The sequence below is a fragment of the Nuphar pumila genome, chromosome 5 (assembly GCF_984573655.1).
Source record: "Nuphar pumila chromosome 5, dmNupPumi1.hap1.1, whole genome shotgun sequence".
NCBI classification, from domain to species: Eukaryota; Viridiplantae; Streptophyta; class Magnoliopsida; order Nymphaeales; family Nymphaeaceae; genus Nuphar; species Nuphar pumila.
In genome coordinates, this window is record NC_143253.1 from 44,270,219 (window position 1) to 44,293,867 (window position 23,649).

A 23,649-nucleotide genomic window follows, 5' to 3' on the forward strand; every position below is an offset into this window, starting at 1 on the left:
ACTTAACTAGGTGCTCACTAACACCCCTGGTTCCACCAAACTTGACTCGCATTTAAGCTCCATGTATGCATGCCTCACATGACTTACAATATATCATATGTCACATACCACACTATATGATGTATGAGACACATTTCAATTTAGCATGGACCATGAATTTCATAAAAATAACACATGCATGCTTATGCACACTACATGGCATAATCATCATGCTTAAATCTCATGTTGTAACATGCAATCTTATATGTCATCATGCACAAATATTCAACATGCTTGCAGAACTGTATAAAATCAGAATTTATATGTTATTCACGAGTTTGACAGACTATTAAAATGAATAAACATATCTTCATAAAAATTCATAGTAATATTAGAGGCTATTAACTTTCAAATCTAAATGATAGATCTCAGAAAAATGATTTTTTCTCCGTAGAAACTTATGGACACGATACTAGTTTTCTGTCCTGACAGAACCTAACAGAAACTTGCTTCCCAAAGAACCAATCATCAGACCCAATCTAAGATGAATTTAGTCCTTCCAAGTTTTGTGGTGAAAGGTATGCTTATTATCTTTCAAAATCATCTGAGTTTGCCAAAAACTCCATTATATGATTTTTTTTAGATTTTTTGGACTAGACCCTATCTGTGACAGTTTCAGATCTAGATTTTATGCATAATCTTGAGTTTTACATGATTTGTGTGAGTCTTCAAGATTTATAGAAAATAAAACACATTTTTCTTTTATTTTTTTCAGATCTACTCATATGATGTGCATAACATATCCAAAAATCAATCATAAACTCAAAACCATTAATTTACTAGATTTTTTGCAAAACCGACTATCAAGAATTGCTCTGCACAGGGCAAATTTTCCGTCTTGGGTTGCAGCAGCCATAACTCTCACTTTCGTATCACCAATAAGGCCCATTTTTTTTAAACACAACTTAGATGTCAGAAAGATCTTCATAAAAGGGTTTGGCCATTGGTGATCCGATTTGAGAGTTATATTTATTTTATTGCAATGAGTCGATTAAGAAAATCAAGACAACATAGAAAATATAATATACACCATGATAAAAAAAACTCAAGCACAAACGTGAAATATTTATTTTAATCATGCATCAACATATGAGCAATATCTAAACATCATCTACAGTCATAAAGAGACGTCATATGATCATAACACATGCTTTGGAATCTAAACTATAAAAATAAATCATGATTTTTGCATAGAATAACTAGTTTAAGATGCTAGCATACGAAAATACTATAAAACACATAAAATAAATTTACTGAAATATGATTCATACTATAAATACATGAAAGAAAGCAAATATGCACCCAATCATGCTGGAAACAAATATATAATTATCTAAAATTATATACGAACGTGAAACTATGCATTTCACATTACCCGATTTTTCAGTTTAGTTGTTCGGGCATAAATTTACCAAAAATGATTTTGTAAATCCGTTTTAAAGCATAATATTGAATTAAAAATACTTTTAAAACTTTTTTCAAACCTATTTCATATCTGATCCACTATAGATCAGCCCGTAGAATATGTAAGACACACAATTTGTACGTTTGTATCTGATCTATGTTATGCGTAGGATGAATCATACCTGAAATGTGTTCTTAGATATACTGACACCTTCGTCTCCCATCCTAGCACCTTGGAACAACTTCAATGGTTGTTAAAACAACTCTAAGAAAGATGAAGATATAAAAAGAAGAAGATAAAGAATTCAAATGAGAATGAGAGAGGAAGAAAAAACTAACCTTGTTAATCCTCCTCGTGATGGTCTCAAGAGTCACATCTCTAATATAAGAGGTTAATATCTATTAAATTTTTTTATTAATAAAACAAGAAAATAAATTATGGGTCTTAACTCATTAGATTTTGAAATTAATTAAGCTAGGAAAGAATTGTCTTGGGCTCTAGTGACATGGTAACTTTTTGAGAGGCCTACAGGCCCAAAGACTCAACAAAATTTGATGTTTAAATACTCAATTCGATAGCCCTCGAAACATAAATTGTCATGGTAGTCTTATATTTAATCGTACATGCACGGATCAACAAAAAAATTTAGTTGATGTCAAAAAATATTAAAATTTGACCTATAATTAGGCATGAACTTTGGTCGACGATAGAATGCTCAAATAAACACAAATTTGGGTATGTTGATAGTTGATTTCGATGCCCTCGAAATGATAAACGTCAAGGTCAACTCTGGTTTAACAGGTGAACCATCAATCCGTTAAAATTTTTGTTGAAACAATAATGACGTTATTTATAACATCTGATACTATGGGTTTAACCCAATCAGATTAGATCCAAATATCCTGAGTTATATCTAATTTAATACACCACTAATTAAATCCAAATGTCATAAATTATATCCAATTTAATTGGGTTGGATCAAAATAATATTAGTTAAATTTACTACTTAATTTAAGGTCCACATTCATATTTAATTCAATTATAATATCCATAATCTAAAAATATGCAAATCATTTACTTTTTTATTTAGTTCATATATTTTAAATTTTATAATTATTTTTACAATGTTATTTGAGACTTAGTTTTATATTAATTTGAAATAGAAAAACCAAAAATTTAAAAATTAAAAAAAAACCAAAAAATTGCAATGATGTGATACATAAAATTCATCTTTTTATTTATTTTAATTAAAAAAAATCTCAGGTCTTAGGAAGCATATCAGGTCACGCTGAACATGAGCGTTTTTGCTCATGCCGACATCGTGGCCCTCCTATTTGCATTTTAAAATGCTTAAAAGTCAACAAAACCACATGGCATTCATCCAAAATGCAAACAGACGGCCACGATGTCGGCATGAGCAAAAACGCTCAACCGATCTGCTTCACAGGTCTTACGGCTACACCGACCACCATCGGCCACAAAGGACATAATCAAATGCTTGCAATCTTCGCTTGTAATAGAAGATAATGAAGAGCTTGTACCCGCAAAAACTGGACAATTACAATATTAAAAAAAGTTCGCTCAAGTCTCCCCATAATGGACAGGACACACGTTTCTCATGAAAGCGCTTAGTGAGGTAGCATGCATTATGCCCAACAAGAAAACAAACACCGGACTTGCCATGAATTGAAACCTCTCTCTCTCTCGATCTCGATGGCGAGCAGGCGTGGTGGTCATCAGACCCTTCCCTACTCGAAGCTCAAATCGAAGCGAAGAAAGAACCAACTGAGAGACTTCCTCTTCACCAACATCTTCTCCGTAGGAATCTTCTTTTCCCTCATCTTATTCATAGGGTTAGTTGTCAAATACGGAATCCCGAACCCCCTTTCCACCAAACCTCGAAATTCCTCCAACCTACCTTCTTTCAGAGTCAAGGGATCTTCCTCTCGAAGACCCATCTCCTCGAATTTTACTTATTCTCCTGTTGATATCAGTACCAAGGGTCTCTATGATAAGATTGAGTTCTTGGATGTGGATGGAGGGCCTTGGAAGCAAGGATGGGTAGTGAATTACAAGGGAGACGAGTGGAACGATGAGAAGTTGAAGGTTTTCGTCGTGCCGCACTCTCACAACGATCCTGGATGGAAACGCACTGTGGAAGAGTACTACATGTATCAATCTCGGCATATCTTAGATACCATTGTGGAGGCTCTTTCAAGGGTAACACCGATATTTGAGCTTGTGCTTTGCCTAAGTCTTCGTCTTTCTTTTTTTATCGCGAATACCGTATTTTTCTGTTCGTTTTGTTGATGGTTTGGATGAAATTGATCGGTTAAGTCATGATTTTGTGCTGTGGGGAGTCTGTTTTCAGACTCCTCTTGTTGATGGTTTGCATGAAATGTATCATTTAAGTGTTTTTTTGCTCTCATTTTTTGTGGGGAATCTGTTTTTTTTTTTGTTTTGTTTGGGACTTGCTTTTCTTGGCAATATGCTGCCATTGCCTACATGGGTGTATGTTTCTGAAGGTTTTGGTTTTGTGTGACAAATTGAGGACTTCGATTTGATTGAAATTGTTTGCCTCTGTGTGTTTCTTTTCTTTAAGATTGGAGATTATTTTTCGTAGTATTAGGACTTTTAGAACATAATTGGGGTTATCAGTGAGGCTGGAAATGGCAGGATACTCGACGAAAGTTCATATGGGAAGAGATGTCGTATCTGGAAAGATGGTGGAGGGACGCTTCAGATTCAAAGAAACAGGATCTTATCAATTTAGTAAAGAATGGGCAGTTGGAGATCGTTGGAGGTGGCTGGGTGATGAATGATGAGGTAATTTTCTGAAAACTCTTCCACATTTTCCTCATGTTTGTTCATGTAGATCAAAGAAAGAAAGCACATGATACCTGAATTTTGATATGTAGATTTAGAAGATAAAAAGACATGCATCTGTGAGATCATATGTGCACCAGGTTTTTCAACTGGGGGGTTCTTGTTTATATTATTTTGAAATTCGGTAAAATCATCTATTATTTGTTTCCGTGATTGAAAGATAGGAATATCAAAACCTCAATTTCATTGGAGAAATTTCCCATATTAATCAGTGATGAATTAAATGAAAGAGCACTCACTAGATTAGAGAGGACCCCAACCGACAAGTCACACACACACAAGAGAGGGGATCAAATTAACGTGGTTCGGTGAGAAATCACTTACGTCCATTAATACTCTCACACCACTTAATTGGGTTGTGTGTGTGAGGTGCCCACTATATATAACCTTAAGGTTTACAAGAGTTTTGGATATTTCCATATCCATTTAATAGGTAACTTCCCATATGTGGATTCTTCTCTGTAGTAAGGCAATTACAATGGAAAGTCTTGGTTCCTTGCTTATCAAGGTCTCCTTCTTGGAGTGCATGCTTGAGATGAAAAATCTTTGTTCCTTATAAAGATTTCCTTCTTGAAGTCCATGCTTGAGATGAAAACTATCCTCTCCATGTTTCTTATTTCCACATGTTGGATCTGGAGCTTTCTTATCTCCACACATTGGATCTGGATCCAAACATGCTGGTCCAGTTATACTGTTAACATCCCCCTGCAAATGTAACAACCCTAAGAGGATGTTGAGTTTGGACTTGAGATCATCAAACTGAATATGGGGCAACACCTTAGTAAAAATATCAGCGACTTGGTCCTTGGAAGAGATTTGATGAACTACCATTTGTCCCTTAGCAATGTGATCTCGAACAAAATGAACACCGATTTTCACATGCTTGCTATATTGATGAAACACAGGATGGGCAGCCATGTAGGTGGCACTAACATTGTCACACCACAAAATAGGTGGAGTGACTCGAGAAATGCCAAGTTTATGCAGAAGGAATTGGACCCAATTGAGTTTGGCGGCAACATTGGTGACAACCTTGTATTCCGCTTCGGTGGTGGAACGAGCAACAATATGTTGCTTTCTTAGTTGTCAAAAGCGCTAGTCGGAGCTTAGGCGAAAGACACCTAAAAGGACTAATCGGAGCCGAGGCGGGACTAGTCGGCCTAGGTGGGACAAAAAAAATAAAACATCAAGACAAACAAAAATATTAAAATAAATAGTTAAATTTAGTAACAAACATATGATTGTAACTATGAATGAAGTGTGTAATTCAGTATAACATGTCACAACTCATGAAATCACATAATATTGAGCATACACCAAAAGATGGGGCACATCATTCGATTACTCTATATACGTACTGTAATGAAACTTCAAGTGCACAAGAGAGATGCTATAAGGGGCTATGAAGAGTGCACACCCACACAAATAAGAAGCCACTAATGGGCAAGATACAAAGATCCACTAAGGGCTAATCACAATGCTCACAAAGAGGAACAAAAACATATAAAAAATAATGAATTTTTATTAAGCAAATGCTATCAAAAGCATTACATGGAGAGGGGCTAACAATGCCTATTTATTCACCAAAAAGACCAAGATGAGGTTCGCATGGAGACGTTGAGACCTCTCCAATGGTCATATTTATGACCGTTGGGATGAGTCCCAATGACTCTATGGTTAATGATCATAGAGCCCTTGGTCATTAAATAAAAAGAAAAAATAAGAAAAATAAAATTACAAAACAGTCCCTAGTGGACTGTTCTAATTACAAGGAATAAAATGACAAAAATACCCCTGATTGCAAAACTATATATATATATATATATAGAGAGAGAGAGAGAGAGAGAGAGAGAGAGAGAGAGAGAGAGCAGCGCAACCCTTAGGTATGTAGCTACCTGTGCAACCATATTGGCCGTCCATAGTAGGCGTGATGGACAACCACAAAAAAGCCGAAAATGTGCAAAAATGCGCATTTTTTTGCTTTCGATGGTCAGAAATCTGTCACTAAAGGCACCAACAAAATTTTGACCGTCGCTAAAGGTCCCAGTTTTTGCTGGGACCTTTAACGACAGTAAAAAACCACCGCTAAAAGTAAAAAATGCACTCGCCATTGGTAGTTGCGTACCTAAGGGCTGCGTAGTTACCACTTTTTCTATATATATATGTATGTATATATTTTAACACCCTCCATCAAACTTATAGTGAGATCACCAAAAGTTTGTTAAGGTGAAAAATAAACTAAGTTGCAGGAAGAACTTTGGTGAAAAAATCTGAAAGTTGATACTCTGATGTGACGTATGGCAACTCAATAGTTCCTTTTAGATATTCATCACGTACATAGTGACAATCCATCTTAATGTGCTTTGTTCTTTTATGGAAGGTGTGGTTGCTCGCAATGTAGATTGCACTTTTGTTCTCACAATATATCTTCGAAGGTTTGAAGATGAAAACTCCCATGTTTTGGAGAAGAGTCTTTAGCCATATACAAACTTCATTGTTGTTGTAGCCATGGCTCGGTATTCTGCTTGAGTTGAAGATAACGAGACCTTCTGCTGTTTCTTGCACCTCAAAAAAATTAAGGAATCCCTTAATAAAATACAAAAACAAGTAGGTGGTATTTTATCATTTGGATTACCACCCCAGTCAGTATCAATGTAAGCAGTTAAATCTAAGGATGAGGAGGAGAATAAGAAAATCCCTTTTGATATTGTGTTTTTAATATATCGAACAATCCTCATAAGTGTGCCCATATGTACTGTGGTAGGAGTATGCTAAAACTGACTTGATGTATGAACCACGGTTGCCAGACTAGGAAGCGGAAGCGAGAAACGATACGAGAAGCGAAAGCAAGAAGTGATGCATTTTAAAATGTACAGGAAGCGGGAAGTGAGGAATAAAAAAATAATATAATTGAATGAGAATAGAAATGGAACACAAATAAAAACTAAAATAAAAGTGACTGTTCTTAAATTTCATGATTTTTTAGTGTAAGAATTTAATTTTTAACAAAATCTAAAAATGCTGACTGACAATTTAGAGAAAGCACATGGAAGTGAGTGATAAGCGTGAGAGGAAACACAAAAAACATGAAAAGTATAGAAAACATATAAGAAGAATAGATGAAGCATGTGGAAAACATAGGAGAAGCATGGGAGAATCGAGATTCCGATCAAGTTTTGAAAGCGAGGAGTATCACGCTTCCGACGCGAGTTTTCAGGAAGCAAGCTTCCCACCTATTTAAGAAGCTTTTTGTAACTCTGGTATGAACCACGAGCGATATTAGGTTGGGTAATAAAAAATAGGTGAAAGATCAAATCAATTGGCGATAAGGTGTAGGATCTTTGAGTAGTACGCCATCTTTAAGTCTTGATTTGACATTTATGACTTATGGGTCTCTCTTTTTTTCATAAGAAATTCTTGACCTAGCACATATGTGAGCCAATTTCATTTGGGAGAGGATATATCCTCTAGATAAGTAGGCAACCTCAATTCCTAAAAAATATCTAAAAAACCCTAAGTCAAACATATTAAAATTTTTCTTTAAAACAAAGTTGATTTCAATAACTTTGTCATTTTCTGTAATGATCATGTCATCAACATATAGTAGGAGTATCACAATCTTAGTATCTGTTTTCTTGACAAAGAGAGCAATGTCAGTATACAAAGAAATAAATCCCAAACCAAGCAAAACATTATTAAACTTATCATACCAAGCCTGAGGAGTTTCTTTAAGATCATACAAGGCCTTTTTTAGTTTCAAAATTTTACCATTAGTATCAACTCCCGGCGGGGTATCTATTTAAACTTTCTCAAAAAGTTCTCAATTTAAAAATGCATTCTTAACATTTAGTTGATAAATCGGCCATTGTTGGATAGAGACAATTACGATTAAGGTTCAAACACTAGTCATCCTAGCGATTAGAGCGAAAGTTTCTTCATAATCTATTCCATATTCTTGAGCATATCCTTTGACAACCAATCTTGTTTTATACCTTTTTAAGGATTCGTCACTTTTGGTCTTGACTTTAAACACCCATCTACATCCTATAGGTTTCTTGCTTAGAGGAAGATCAACTATTTCCTAAGTGTTGGCTTTCTTAAGGGCATCAAACTCCATTTTCATTGCTTCAATCCAATGAGGGTATTTTTTGGCATCATTATAATGGGATGATTTATAATAGGAGTGAAGAGTTATTAACTATGTCACAGGGACTCGGCAAAAGGGCCCTCGCACCCGCGTCGACGTGGGTATGGGTGCCGCACCCGGTGCAACAAACATGTCAGAGAGAGAGAGAGAGGGAGAGAGAGAGAGGATTGCCTACCCACACGCCGTTTCATCTTCCCCCTTCTCTCTTGCACTCTCTTTCGTCTTCCCTCTCTCTCTCTCTCATCTTCTCCCTTCTTCCCCCTTTCTTTGGTTTGGAAAACGAGAGGAAAAATAGAGAGAGGGAAATAGGGATAGGGGAAACAAGAGAGGGGGGGAATCGAGAGAGAGGAGAAAGGGGGGAAACAAAACTAGAGAGAGAGGGAAGAAGAAGGACGAGTGAGAGAGAGAGAAGAAGAAAGTGGTGGAGAGAGAGAGGAGGAGGAGGGGGATGCGTACCTGGCTTCCTCTCTTCCTCTTCTTCTTCTTCTGTCGGTGTTGGAGGGAGAGATCCTACTCTTCCTCCTTCACAAGTAGCGGCAGTGGGGTACTCGGCAAAGCTCTCTCTCCATCTAATGTCGAAGACTCGAAAGTCTTTCATAACACCTGGCGCAAACCAGGTGTTATGATAAGGTCTGAATGGACCCAAGTCTTATTTAGGTCCATTTGGACTTGGGCCATATTCGGATCTGGATCTATTTCTCTCTTTCTCTCATCTTTTTTTTTTCTTTTTTCTAATGTCTTTGATAACACCGAGCACAAACCAGGTGTTATGATAAGACTTGGGTAAAGTCAGTTCTGAATTATTTAGACCTAGGTCAAACTAGATCCGTATCGGTTTCAATATAGGTCATTAGACCTGTGTCAAAGCTGACCCAGATCACTTGGATCTGTTTAGACCCAAGTCTGATTCAGACTTGGGTCAAAGCGACTCAGATCTGAATTGGACCTCGACCTATTCTGACCCAAGTCAGACTTAGTCTTGAGTCAAAGCAGACCTAGGTCAGAATTGGACCTGGGTCTGATGGGTTTGCTTTGACTTAGTTGGATTCAGACCTGGGTCAAAGTAAACCTAGGTTTGAATTAGTCTGGGTATATAGAGCCAGGTTTGTCCAAGATTATATATATACCCTCTCGCACCCCGGTACCCAAGTTTTTTTAAAGTGCCGTATCGCCGCACCCGCACCTGTACCCGTACCTAGAGGTGGGCACTGGGCCAGGCAGCCGCGGGCCGGGCCGGCCCAGCCCGTCATGGGCCAGTATAATTGGCCTTGTCTCGGTCCAGCCCGTTATTATATATATATATATATATATATATATATATATATATATATATATATATATATATATATAGGCCTGCCCGGCCCGATTAGGCCTATGGGCTAACGGGCTGGCTGTGGGCTAGGGCTTTCCAAATGGGCTGCCCGATGCCCACCCGCACCCGCTCCTATGTGACATAGGTTATTAAACATGCTTTAAAGTTGGGAGAAAAAGAATCGTAAGATATAAATCTACTAGGAGCATTAGAGATTCAATTAGATCTACTAAGTTGAGATTCCTCCAAGGGTATAGTTTGAGAGAACTTGTCAAGAGCACATGGATGATCACCTTGTTCACACTGGGTATAAACATGCATATTTTCAATTAGTCTTTCGTTTTGATGACCTACCTCATCAACAACCAGATCTTCATTACTAGAAGCATCATTCAAGCAAAGATCAAAAACATCATTAGAACCAAGCTTGTTAGAGTCATCATGTCTTGGTAAAAGATCAAATAAAAATGTATATTCAATTTCCTCTTTGGTTCCTTTGTTATCAAATCCATTTTCATTCTCTAAGAAAGCAACGTCTTTAGAAACATAAAGTTTGTTGTTCTTTGGGTCAAAACAACGATACCCTTTTTTATTTTTCCGATATCACAAGAAAACATACTCAATAGCTTTTGAAGATAGTTTATCATTTTTATGAGTAAGCACGTAACTTTTATAACCAAAGATTCTTAATCTTTTAAAATTAAGTGTCATTTTGAAAAAAATTTCAAATGGAAAAACATTTTGTAATGAAGATAAAGGCATTCTATTTATTAAGTAGAGGTTAAAATGACTTCTATGTTTTCTTTTTGCTAACCCATTTTATCGAGGGATTCTGGGGCAAAACCTTTGATTACAAATGTCATTTTGTTTCAAATAAGTTTGAAAATCATCTGACATATATTCTTCTCCTAAATTGGACCTAAAAGTAGATATGTTACTAAAAAATTGATTTTTAATCATTATATGAAATTCTTTAAAAAAGGATAACACATCAGATTTAAGATTTAGAAAGTAAACCCATGTATATTTAGTGAAATCATCAACAAAACAACATAGTAGGAGTAACCTTCCTTTGATATGACTGGTGAAGGGACCCATACATCCAAATGCACTAATTCAAAAGGACGAATAGAAACAAAAGATCTATAGAAAAAAGAAATAGCTTTTATTTTTCTAAAAATGCATTTTTTACAAGATATATCATTTTCATTACAAATATTTTCCAAAAAAGGAAAGCGATGCATCTTTGAAAAACTATGATGCCCAAGTCTCTTATGCCAAATATCAATACTTGTCTTGTACATAATTACAAAATGACTTGGATGAAAGAGTAAAAAAATTCATAAAGTAAAGATCGCCTTTCCTATGGCCTTGCCCAATCAACTTCCTTGACTGGAGATCCTGCACGATGCAATCTTTAGATGAGAAAACGACTTTGCATCCTTGGTCGAAAATTTGAGAGACAAAAAAAAATGTAAATTTGATTTTGGAACAACCCTTACTTTTTGAATAAGAAATTTTTGAGAATTTTTTGAATCAAGAGTTTCAATACTATTTATTTTTAAAGAGGTTCCATCTGCGGTAGAGACATAAGATGAAATAAAATTAGTGCAAACTTTGGAAAGGGCATTCTCATGAGGGGTCATATGATAGGAAGCACCCGAGTTAAGAATCCACATACCTGGAGGAGATAAAGAAGATGCAATGGTGGCACCCGAAGTAAAAGATGATATTGAGGAATTGTTGTAGTGCCTCCGATATTTGACTAAGAGTGTCTTTAATATCTCCTATATTCTTGCTTGATTCTTCCTTCTTGGGTGTGATTTCTCCAACCGAAGCAATTTTGCCTTTAAGATTTGGGCAAACCGGTTTAATATGTCCCAATTCATTATAATAATGACAAATAGAACTCTTCTTATATTCACTATTGTAGTTATTTTGTCTTACAAACTCTTTTGAGGTCAGTTTATGGTGAATGGAAGATGTGGCCAACTCTAACGAAGTGAGGGGGCCTATAGGTCCTTACATTGTTACCTGACCTAGTAACAATAAAAACATTTTCTCCTTTAATAGTCATGCCAAGTTGAGTCTCCTCTTGGCATACCTCGGCAATAGCATCTTCAAGAGGCATGGCGAAGTCCTATGAAGAAGAGAGGACCTTGTTCAAATTTCGGTCTTAAACAATGAAGGAATTTGAAGAAGTGTTCTTTCTCAACTTTCTCTCTTCTAAGTTCAACATCTTCGGGAGCCCCTTATTTTGGCTCAAGAAGTGCTAATTTGTCTCAAAGAGGAAAAAAAATACTAAAATAATCACGAACATTCATGTTCCCTTTTTTAGTGGTCCTAATCTTGTTTTGACAAAAATATTATCTAACAAGATCTTTTTGCGTATACATACTCTTAAGAAAAAACCATGCTTTCTTTGGCTCTTTTAAACTTAGAAATGTTGGCACATAGTTTTATGTCAACATTGTTTATGAACCATACTAAAATCTTAGCATGGTTGCTTTCCCAATCTTCTACATTTAATTGATGCTCATGGATAGCCTTAATGCGATCATCTCTTTCAAGGGTCTTTTCAATACCTTCTTTGACTTTAGTAAGCTTTAAAGATGGCTCGGGGTGGTGCTCATCACAAATTCCCATAGTTTCTTGCCTTTGAGGTGCTTTTTCATTGCCGAAGACCATATCATGTAGTTTGATCCGTTGAGTTTGAAGGAATGCTCAACTCTTGATTCATGCTCCATGACGAATAACAAGCGAAAATGATAAAAGAAGAAAAAGAGAGCAAAGAAACTTTTATCACGAAGACACGATCTTTGATCACCATGAACAAAACCTCCAAGATCAAAAGAACCCAATTGGCTCTTATACTATGTAATAAAACTTCAAGTGTACAAGAGAGATGCCACAAGGGGCTATTAAGAGTGCACACCCACACAAATACGAAGCCACTAATGGGCAAGATACAAAGAGCCACTAAGAGCTAATCACAATGCTCATAAAGAGGAAGGACATATAAAAAACAATGAATTTTTATTAAGCAAATGCTATCAAAAGCATTACATGGAGAGGGGCTAACAATGCCTATTTATTCACCAAAAGGACCAAGATGAGGTACGCATAGAGACGTTGGGACCTCTCCAATGGTCATATTTATGATCGTTGGGATGAGTCCCAATGACTCTATGGTTAATGACCATAGAGTCCTTGTTCATTAAATAAAAAGAAAAGAAAAATAAGAAAAAGAAAATTACAAAACAGTCCCTAGTGGACCCTTCTAATTACAAGGGGTAAAATGACAAAAATACCCTTGATTGCAAAACTAAACACACACACACACACACACACACACATATATATATATTTTAACACACTCCATCAAAGTTATGGTGAGATCACATTTTTCATGATAAGGAGGTAACAAAAATCATCGGTTGATATCTTACTAAAATTTCATGATAAAATGTTCACATTTTTTTACATCAAATCAACTTGAAACAAAGCTTGTTTCTCAATAAGTATTGATAAACACATCTAATGGTTCAAAATGAGCATAAAACACCTGAAACTTTGATATTTGGAGGGTCTTAACGGTGACGTGAAGAAAAAGGGGATAGGATGAACCCCGTTCTCACATATATATATATATATATATATATATATATATATATAGAGAGAGAGAGAGAGAGAGAGAGAGAGAGAGAGAGAGAGATGAAAAAACAAATTTTATATATGTGTGTGTCAAAAACACATACATATATGTAAACAACAAAAATAAAAAAGATAAAAATATAAAAAGGGAGAAAGGAAGAAAAAAAAAAGAAGAGAGTAGAGGGGCGAGAGGAGGAAGAAGAAGAAAAAAAATATATAGGAAGGGAAAAAAAGAAAAAGAAAAAACTGAAGGAAAAAAGAATAAGAAGAAGAGGAAGAGGAAGAGGAAGAGGAAGAGGAAGAGGAAGAGGAAGAAAAACAAAAGACGGAGTGAAAGCAGGAGGAAGAAAAAAAAATAAATAAATAGGAAGGTAAAAAAGAAAAGCAAAAGAAGAAAAAAAGGAGAGAACAAAAAAAAAATTTGGGTGGGAGGAAGAAGAAAAAGAAAAAGAAAAAGAAAAAAGAAATGAGAGAAAAACAATTAAAAAAACATGACAACTATGTCCCTTTGTCCTAGGTGGGGATAGCCTAGGCAACCTAAGTTAAAAAACAGAGCCCTACCGCCTAGACCCATAAGCCTAGGCTCAACTTTTGACAACTAAGGTTGTTTCTTAGATCTTCAAGAAAGAATATTGGGACCAAGAAAAACTGCATATCCCGCTGTGGACTTTCGATCATTGAGGCACTCGGCCCAATCTGCATAAGAGAAAGCAAAGAGAGATAGAGAGAGATCTTGGGACGGTTGAATGAGCAGGTCATACTGAATAGTGTGCTTGACATAGCATAGGATACACTTAACCATGAACCAATGCTCAACCATGGGTCTGTGCATAAATTGAGAGACCTTGTTGTCTGCAAAAGATAAGTCTGGCCGAATGAGAGTCAATTATTGTAATGCAATGACAATGCTCTGATATTGAGTTAGATCATGGTAGGCCGACCCATAGTTAACAGAGAGAGTAGACGAGCTGGAAAGAGGAGTGTGCATAGGTTTGGCTCCGGCCATGTCAGCCCGAGTAGGAAGATCCAATATGTATTTTTTTTTGAGAAAGAACAAGTCCGTGTGATGTCCAACAAGCTTCGATGCCAAGAAAAAATGTAAGGTCTTTAAGAGCAAGCGCAAGACCAAATTTTTGTATGAGTCCATTGATATATTGGGTAGAATTGCCCGTGACTAAAATATCATCTACATAAATAAGAACATAAACAACTAGGGCCTTTGATTTGAGGATAAACAAAGTAGTGTCAGATTGGGAACCAACAAAACCCATGTCAAGAAGAGCATTGCTTAGTCATTGGAACCAAGCTCGAGGGGGCCTGCTTAAGACCATATAAATTTTTTTCAAAGTCAACCGACATACTCCGGATGTTGGGAATCCTTGAACTCGGGTGGTCGATCCATGTAGACAATCTCATTTATTTAACTAACCATTGATGCCCGATTGCAATAGCTAAAACTGTACAAATAGTTGTAGGTTTCACCATGGGACTAAAGGTCTCAAATTAATCAATGCTAAGGTCCCATCGGCCCATCTTTTGATTTTAAAAATCCATTTACACCCAATAACATGCTGAGAGGAATTAGGCAGTTCCAAAGTCCAAGTACCATTCTGCATTAAGCAAAAAACTCTTGGGCCATAGCCTCTTGCCAATGGGGATGTTGGTTGGCTCGGTGGTAGGTCTTGGGTTCAGGATCTTGCGAGAGTTAGGTAAGAAGAGCAATGGGTAAGGGATGCAAAGTGGACATATATAGTTTGGGTATACGAGTGCCTGTCAGAAATATCAACCTGCAAGAGTTAAAGATGAGGTAAAGAGAGAGGAGAGAGAGTAAAGGAGTCAGCGGCAATAGGGTTTTCCCTTTTTACTTGTTATTTATAAGTGTGGTACAGGGTATAACATTACACAAGTAATAAAATTAAATTACAAACATGCCACCGCCCACGCATCCCTAGGTGGATCCTTGGAATGTGGTGCGGGTCGGATCCATGATCCAAACTAACAGCCTCCCTCAAGTTGAGTATGGTCTTTGATCATGCTCAACTTGTCTTTGAGTGCCCAAAACTGATGAGTGGATAATCCCTTGGTAAAGATGTCAGCAACTTGCATATCTGACCGAACATATGCAGGTTCAATTTCTTTTTCTTCCACCTTTTGTCTAACAAAGTGTTGATCGATCTCGATATGCTTCGTGCGACAATGAAGGATGGGATTGAAGGCAATATTAATAGCACTCTGATTATCACAAAGAAGCATAGAGGACGAGATCAGTTATTGTAATTCTTGGAGTAGGTGTCTCGCCCACGTAACATCGGCTGTTCCTGCTGCCAGTGCACGATACTCAGCTTCAGTACTAGATCGCGCCACTGCCTTTTGCTTCTTGCTACTCCATGTTACAATATTATTGCCGATAAGAATGCAATACCCTAAAACTGATCTGTGCCCGTCAGGATCACCAACCCAATCCGCGTCTGTGTAGGTGAATAGTCGATGCCCTGACGTATAAGCTGTGTCCTTGGTATACATCAGGCCATCTCCAATCGTGCCCTTTAAATACCGAAGGATCCTTTTTACTCCTTCCATATGTACATCTGTAGGAGCATGCATAAACTGTGAAGCCTGATTGACAGAGTATGCTATGTCAGGCCTAGTGAATGTTAAGTATTGTAACATCCCTACAACTCGACGATACAAAGTAGGATCATGATAAGTAGTGCCTTCTTTAGCACTTAGCTTATGATTTAGAAGGCAAGGTGTGCTAATTGGTTTACAATTCTCCATCCCTGTAGCAAGTAAAATATCAATAGTGTACTTATGTTGGCTCAATGTAATAGTCTCATGTCGACTATCAACTTCCACACCCAAAAAATATCGCAAGGGACCCAAGTCTTTCATCTTGAATTTAGCCATCAGCATAGACTTAACCCAAGATATGTGATCCTCATCACTCCCGGTAATAATGATATCATCAACATATATAAGCACCCAAACAATAGCTGAATCACTTTTGAATATGAACAATGAATGGTCTAAAACACTTTTAGTGAACCCATAATGCTGGATCTCCGTGGAAAAGCTTTCAAACCAAGATCGAGAAGCTTGTTTCAAGCCATAAAGAGAGCGTCGAAGTTTACATACCCAATTTGATGAATCATGCATGCTATATCCAGGTGGCTGCCCCATGTAAACTTCTTCCTTTAGTTCACCATGCAGAAAAACATTTTTAACATCAAGTTGACTGAGTGACCATCCATGTTGTAACGCCAATGCAATGATAATCCTGACTGTGCCCAGCTTTACTACTGGGCTGAACGTTTCATCGTAGTCCTGCCCATATTGCTGTGTGAAGCCTCGTGCAACCAGACGAGCCTTATAGCACTCAACACTGCCATCCGGTTTGTGCTTGATCTTGTACACCCATTTGGATCCTACAACATTCTTGTTATTTGGCCTTGGTACAATTTCCCATGTATTGCATTCATGCAATGCTTCCATTTCCTCATTCATCGCCTCTACCCAGGAACGGGAATGTACAGCCTCATGAAAAAAGGAGGGTTCTGTTTCTTTGGACACTCTAGTTAGAAATGTTTGAAAATCCAAAGAGAAATTGTTATAACTTACCCAGCGATCTATATGATGTTTAATCCGAGTGGAACGTCGTAGAGGAGTCTCATCATTTACTGGATGAACTCTACGAGAATAAACAAGACCAGAAAAACGTGAGGATGTTGTAGGAGGAATGTCTTCCATATGCGGTTCCACATCGAAAGTATAAGGTTCATTGTCTGTCGATAAAGATGAATCCTCATAAGGCAACGAGTCATATAAAAGTGAGTCACTGAGCCAAGGATCATAACTATCCTGTGTATCTGTAGAAGATGAACCCAGAGTGTCAAAATTTTCATCATCAAAAACAACATTTCTAGATACCCGAATTTTGCCTGTATGAGGATCGTAACACCTGTATCCCTTATAGTCATCTGCATACCCAAGAAACTTGCACTGTACAGCTCTGTCTTGAAACTTATTTCTCAATGAATGATCAATATGAACATAACATACACAACCAAAAGGATGTAGTTCTTCATATGATGGATGACAATTATAAAGAACAAAATACGAAGAATTATCTTCAAGGATGGTCATGGGCAACCTGTTAATAACGTAAACAACTGTATGGAAAGCTTCTGTCCAAAGAGAGAAAGGAATACCCACAATGTGCATCATGCTCAAGGCTGTCTCAACAATATGCCTGTGTTTTCTCTCAGCTACTCCATTTTGTTGAGGGGCATGAGGGCAAGAAATGTTACGTGTAATGCCATGCTCCTTCAAATATTCACTAAAATCATGGGATATGTATTCTCCCCCCCCATCACACTGGAAATATATAACATTGGTATTGAATTGGTTTTGCACTAGTGCATGAAACTGTTTGAACAACTTGAAAACCTCATGTTTGTTTTTCATGAAGTAAATCCAACTAAAACGAGTGTAAGAGTCAAGAAAGAGTACATAATATCGAGATCCAGAAAGAGAGGCAGTGGGCGCAGGACCCCAAACATCTGAGCATATAATCTAAAAAGGTTTTGTTGCTCTTTTATTGATACTATGAAAAGGAAGTACATGACTTTTGCATAAGTGACAACTTGGACATTTTGACTCTAAACTGACTGCAGGTATTAAACCTTTAGCAGACAACTTGTCAAGAAAAACTTGACTATAAGTCTGGCTTATTAAGTTTCAAGACTCTAGATGAAGAACTATGATCTGTAGATCGACTCAAAAATGTTGGAAAGGAAGAAGCTGAAGAAGCCACGGCTACGGAAGACGACGTCTTCAAAGGCACATGAGATTCTTCAAAGACGTACATGTTCCCGCGTCGTTCACCTTTAGCGAGCGTCTTCTTGGTGTGAAGATCCTTAAGATAAACAAAAGGAGTAAATTCAACGGAAGAATTTGTTTCATCAACTAATTTTGACACAGATAGAATATTCTTTTGAATAGCAGGTGTGAGTAAGACATTTGACAAGGGTAATTGAGATTCAGGCAAAGAAAGGGAGACGTTTCCAGTGTGAGAGATGGGGTGGTGAGATCCATCTCCTATGACTATAGTGCCATTTCCAGTGTAAGGAGTCAAGTGAGAAAATTTACCTGTATCAGAAGTAACATGTGCTGCTGCCCCTGAATCAATATACCATATACCTTCATCATTTTGGCACAAGTTCATCTGATTGAAAGTAGTCATAAGGATATTTTGTACGTCCTGTGGAAGAACCTGTCCCTGAGGAGTACGTGCAAACTGATGAGTTGCCTTCTGCCCTGGCCTACTATCTGGCCTCCCTGTTTTGTTTCAGTTTTGAGAATTGTACCAACAATTTGCTTTAACATGTCCCCGCTCGTTGCATAGAAAACAAGTAGGAACACGTCCCCCTCGTGGTACACTGCCTGAACCAATACCTCCTCCACCTGGTGTAGGCAGTAATCCTCCTTTGTTCATAGGTGTTCCATTGGGACGAGGAGGAGTAAATAAGACTCCTGTTTGAATAGGTGTATATGTCATCATCACAGGATGAGCATCATCTGACGCGTGTTCCTGATTTAAGCTGACCTCATATTGCAAAAGCTTAGATTGAAGATCATCAAAACATGGAAGAACTAAGACAACCTGGAGTGCCGTGCAAAACATGCGATATTCAGGTCCAAGACTACCTAATACCTGTTGTACCATATCCTTATCTGATACAGGACTTCCAATGACAGCTAACTGATCTGTAATCACCCTGACATCCCCCATGAACTCTGTAATAGATTTGTTTCCTTTTTGCATGGATTGGAATTGCCACTTGAGTTGCAAAGCCCGAGATTCGGAAACCTGAGAAAAGGAATGAGCTAGTCCATTCCACAACTCGGCAGCAAATTGATCATCAGAAATAGTTTGTAAAACACGATCAGAAAGTGTGGAAGTTATGTAAGCAACTAATGTCTGATCCTGTTGTACCCATATGTCATAAGCAGGATTGGTGGTTCGAAGTTGACTCACCTTCCCATCTTCACCTGTTATTTCTTGCATGATATGTGTAGGTGGGGCGGGTGATCGCCCATCTAGATGCCCATAAAGATCATGACTGCGAATAAAAGGCACAATCTGACGTTTCCAAAGTAAGTAGTTATCATGGGATAACTTGTGGGTCATGAGGTGAGTAAGAAAACTAGGGTTCAACTTGGAATCCATGGATTATATGAAGAATGAAAAGCCAAACTGATGCAGGGCAGGGCCTAATTGGGCACATCGTGCCACCCGATCCGCCACAAAGGACAGATGAGCGACTTCGCGTGTATGACCCCCTTGCAGGGACGGAGACACAACGCAGGGAGGTACCCCTGCGCACCTACTCCAGGCGTGGTGGAGTTCGCACGTCACAGAACCAACAGCAGATGGAAGTTGACCCGGATCGCGGTTCGTATCCAAGTTTGGACCCGCGACCCGGGTCCAGTAAATAGCCTTTAAAAGGCCCACACCTAGGGTTGCGTGGGCAGTTTTGTTTGGAAAAGCTTCAGCCGTCTCGTTTTCTGTTCTTTTTTTTTTCTTATTCCCGGTTACCTTCATTCCTTTACTATTGGTTGTTTGCCCCATTGATTATTGGAACTTATTGAGAATAATAAAGAGTTTGGGCCACACCGATTCACGATGGGCTTCTGTTTTCATTCCTCCTCTGACGTGGGCTGCATCAAAGTGGTATCAGAGCTCCGGCGTCCACCTTCATCAGCGAGATGACTCTTGAAGCGAGGACCGATCCGGCACGAGGCGAAGAGCGTGAGGAGGCTGGCAGCGAAGATCCCTTACTGCGCGTAATGGACGTGTTGACGAAAATCTAGGAGAATATGCTGCGAATGAGTAGGGATATCACTGACCTGTCAAAGAGGATGGATGGGTTTGAGGACCGCGTAACAACACTCAAATCACCCAAAGAGCCGTGCGCAATACCAGGCGCAGACCTCGTCGATGGCGCAGCCGCAGGTTTGATTCCCAGCGTTGCCGAACCCCAGCAGCCGACGCAACTCCAGCAGGGTTGCGTCGCTGCGTTCCTGCCGGCGACAGCCATCGCCCCTGATCTGGGCATCTTTCAGCATCACCAGGGAGCTCCGATGAGCAGTAACTCCCTGGTAATGGTCCCTCACCCCAAACATCGTGCTCCTGTGTTGGGATCGCAGGTGGGACCGAGCCTGCAGGACCCCAGCAGTGCGCTGGGTCCACCTGCAGGTCTGGGCTCGTGGTCACGTGTACCTGTGGCTACGTTGCAGGTCGACCCGAGCCTGCAGGGCGCCAGCCTTGCGCTGGGCCCACCTGCAGGCCCTGGCTCATGGCAGGGCACCACGTAAGGTGCGCTGCAGATGGAGCTGGGTCGGTAGGGCCCCAGCGTCACGCTGGGCCCTGCCACAGACCCGGGTTCGTCTGCCCGAATCAGGAGAGATTCATCTCTCCCTCCTGATCCCGTGCGGGGAGGCTCTGAGTTTACACCTCTACGAGCGGGAACGGGCCAAACCCATTTGGGTGGACCTGACCCAAGAGGGTCCAGCCTAGTGTTCGTTACAGCAGGGCACATGCCTGTTTCGCTGGGACCAACTGTTGGGTCTCAGGGAGCGGGTCTGGGTCTAGACACCCCTTACCCAGCCTACCTAGTTGGTTCCGGTTCGCGGGCAGCCCCGAACCAGAACCAACACATTAATTTTGACCCTCAAAATAGACCCCATGTCAACCCAAACCCATATCGGACCCGAACGGAGCTCCAGTTTGGATTTGAGCCGGGTCAAAACCAGACCCATAATCTTATGGATCGGGGATCGAGTTCAAACCAAGCCTATTATCCCCACAACTCGAACCTCGATGCAGCCCATCCATATCTGGGTCCGACGAGTAGTGTAGGAACGGGCCCGATCCATATCCCATCGGGCGAGTCAACCCATCAATATACCCACCAGACCCTGTACCCAAACCCAAACCCACCTGTCTGCCCAACCCTGACCCAGCACCCAATACAGCACCCGACCCAACAACATGTAAAGAAATGGCTTTGAAAACATTAGGTTCAATAATGAACCAATACACATGCACATGAAGTGCGAATATACCCACTAAAGGGAACAACACAAGCACATAAAGTGCTAACACGTAAACCCACAAAAGAGGAAAAATGCCTATAAGGCATAAGTTAATATTATTGAAGAGAAAAGGGTGTAACGCCCATTACAATGGAGCAAATGCTCCTTCAAGAAGTGAAGAATACAAAGGGGAGAGCCCCTATTTATACACTCTCAAAGGGACCACCTTGGGGGCTCCCAAAGGTGACGTTGGAGAGCCCCCAACGTTCACATTGGTGACCGTTGGGGGCTCCCAACGTCTCTATTGGGAGGCCCCCAATGTGGTACGAAAAACAAAAATAAAAAAAACAGAAAATAAAAAAATAAAAGAAATATTACAATGCATATTCCAATTGGAATATGCGTAAAATGACAAATTACAAGAATACCCTTGAGGGTATTTTAGGAAGAGAAAATATATATATATATATAAATAGAGATACGTATACATATATATATATATGTATATGCATCTTTATATATATATAAATATATGTGTACGAGTACACATATTTTAACACACCATACTCCTAACCCACAACCATATTATACCAGCCTTACCCGCCAGGAGCCCGAACCCCACCCGGACCCTCCACCCTACCTTGGACTTCCCGTCATTCCAGTACCACAATATCGGCCGCAGATGGTGCCCGTCCACGGGCAAACCAGACCGAGACAATGTCAGCAGGAACCGGCGCACCCTGACCGCCGACCCCCTATCGGTAGAGTTCGACAGCACCAACATCCCGACAAGCAGTACCGCACTACGTTCAATAAAGCAGTATGGGACGACGACATTTTCTGGAACGAGCATCCTGTAGGAATGGTGGAGTCGCGACAACAGAGAGCACCAGAACACTCCTCCACTTATGGGGTGAAACTGGATCTTCCGGAGTTTGCGGGGCGATTCAACGTGGAGCAATTCTTCGACTGGTCTTATGCCGTGCAATTCTTCTTCGACTATCACACCGTCGCTGAACATCGTCGTGTCTCTCTAGCGTCTACTCGATTGAGAGGCCTAGCACAAACATGGTGGGTGGAGCTACAACGATCGAGAGAGCGGCAGGGATTAGAGCGCGTACAATCATGGGAAGAAATGCAAATATTGATGCAGTCAAAATTCGTGCCTTCGGATCACGCTGAGCGAGCCTACAAGGAATACCTGACCCTGCGTCAAGGCTCCCGAACTGTAGCAGAGTACACTGCGGAGTTCCATCGTCTTTCCCTGCGTGTGCAGATCGAGGAAACATCCCGCCAGCAGGTCACGAGGTACATTTCGGGTCTCGTCCTGCTATCTCTGATGATTTTAGTTGTGTCACAGTTGAGACATTAGATCAGGCCAACAGTTACGCCATGAACATCGAGGACAAGCTGAAAAGGAGGCAAGAATATAGGACTTCCCGTAGTGAACCCACCAGTCGACCTAAGTCGGGTTTCCCAACCAGGGGAGAAAGCTCCCCTAGTGATTCAAAGCCTAGAGCAAACTTTAGCAAACCTGACCAGTCAGGCCCAGCTTTCCACACCCGGTCCAAAGACAAACCTAGTGAGTCGACCCTTCGTTGTTTTAGATGTCAGGAGTTAGGGCATGTCGCGTCTAAGTGTCCCACCGTGAGCAAGAACACCCATCTTGTTGAAGGAATTGTAGAGTCCGCATCCGCGAGTGAGAGTGATAGTGACAACAAGTCATTAGTTGAAGACGAGGATGAGAGGGAAGTTATAGAGTTCGACGGTAACGTCGAAAGTTTGTTGTCCATCCGTCATGTGTTGACCACACCCCGAGAATCGGCCCCATCGAAATGGTTAAGGAATAACATTTTTAGGACCCGCTGCAACTGTGAGGGTCACGCTTGTGATGTTATCATTGACACCGGAGCATGCTGGAATATGGTGTCTGAGAGTGTGGTTTCTAACTTGAAACTCAACACCGAGAAGTTGTCCCAACCCTATAAGATGGCCTGGTTCAAGAAAGGAAACGAGGTTCCCATCACTCAGCGATGCCTAGTCCGGTTTTCCATGGGGGAACACTACCACGATGAGGTGTGGTGTAATGTAGCCCCTATGCACGCGTGT

General features: G+C 39.8%; 1 protein-coding gene across 1 annotated transcript in view; it reads left to right on the top strand.

The window, feature by feature from the left end:
• Nucleotides 1-3,083: 3,083 nt before the first annotated feature.
• LOC149837475 (alpha-mannosidase 2-like) overlaps nt 3,084-23,649 on the top strand; it is a 44,769-nt gene continuing 24,203 nt past the window's right edge. The window contains exons 1-2 of the mRNA XM_090006065.1: nt 3,084-3,664; nt 4,121-4,270. Of these exons, the coding sequence (XP_089862191.1) occupies nt 3,086-3,664; nt 4,121-4,270 (729 nt within the window). The 5' untranslated portion in view covers nt 3,084-3,085. The remainder of the gene's footprint in view (nt 3,665-4,120; nt 4,271-23,649) is intronic.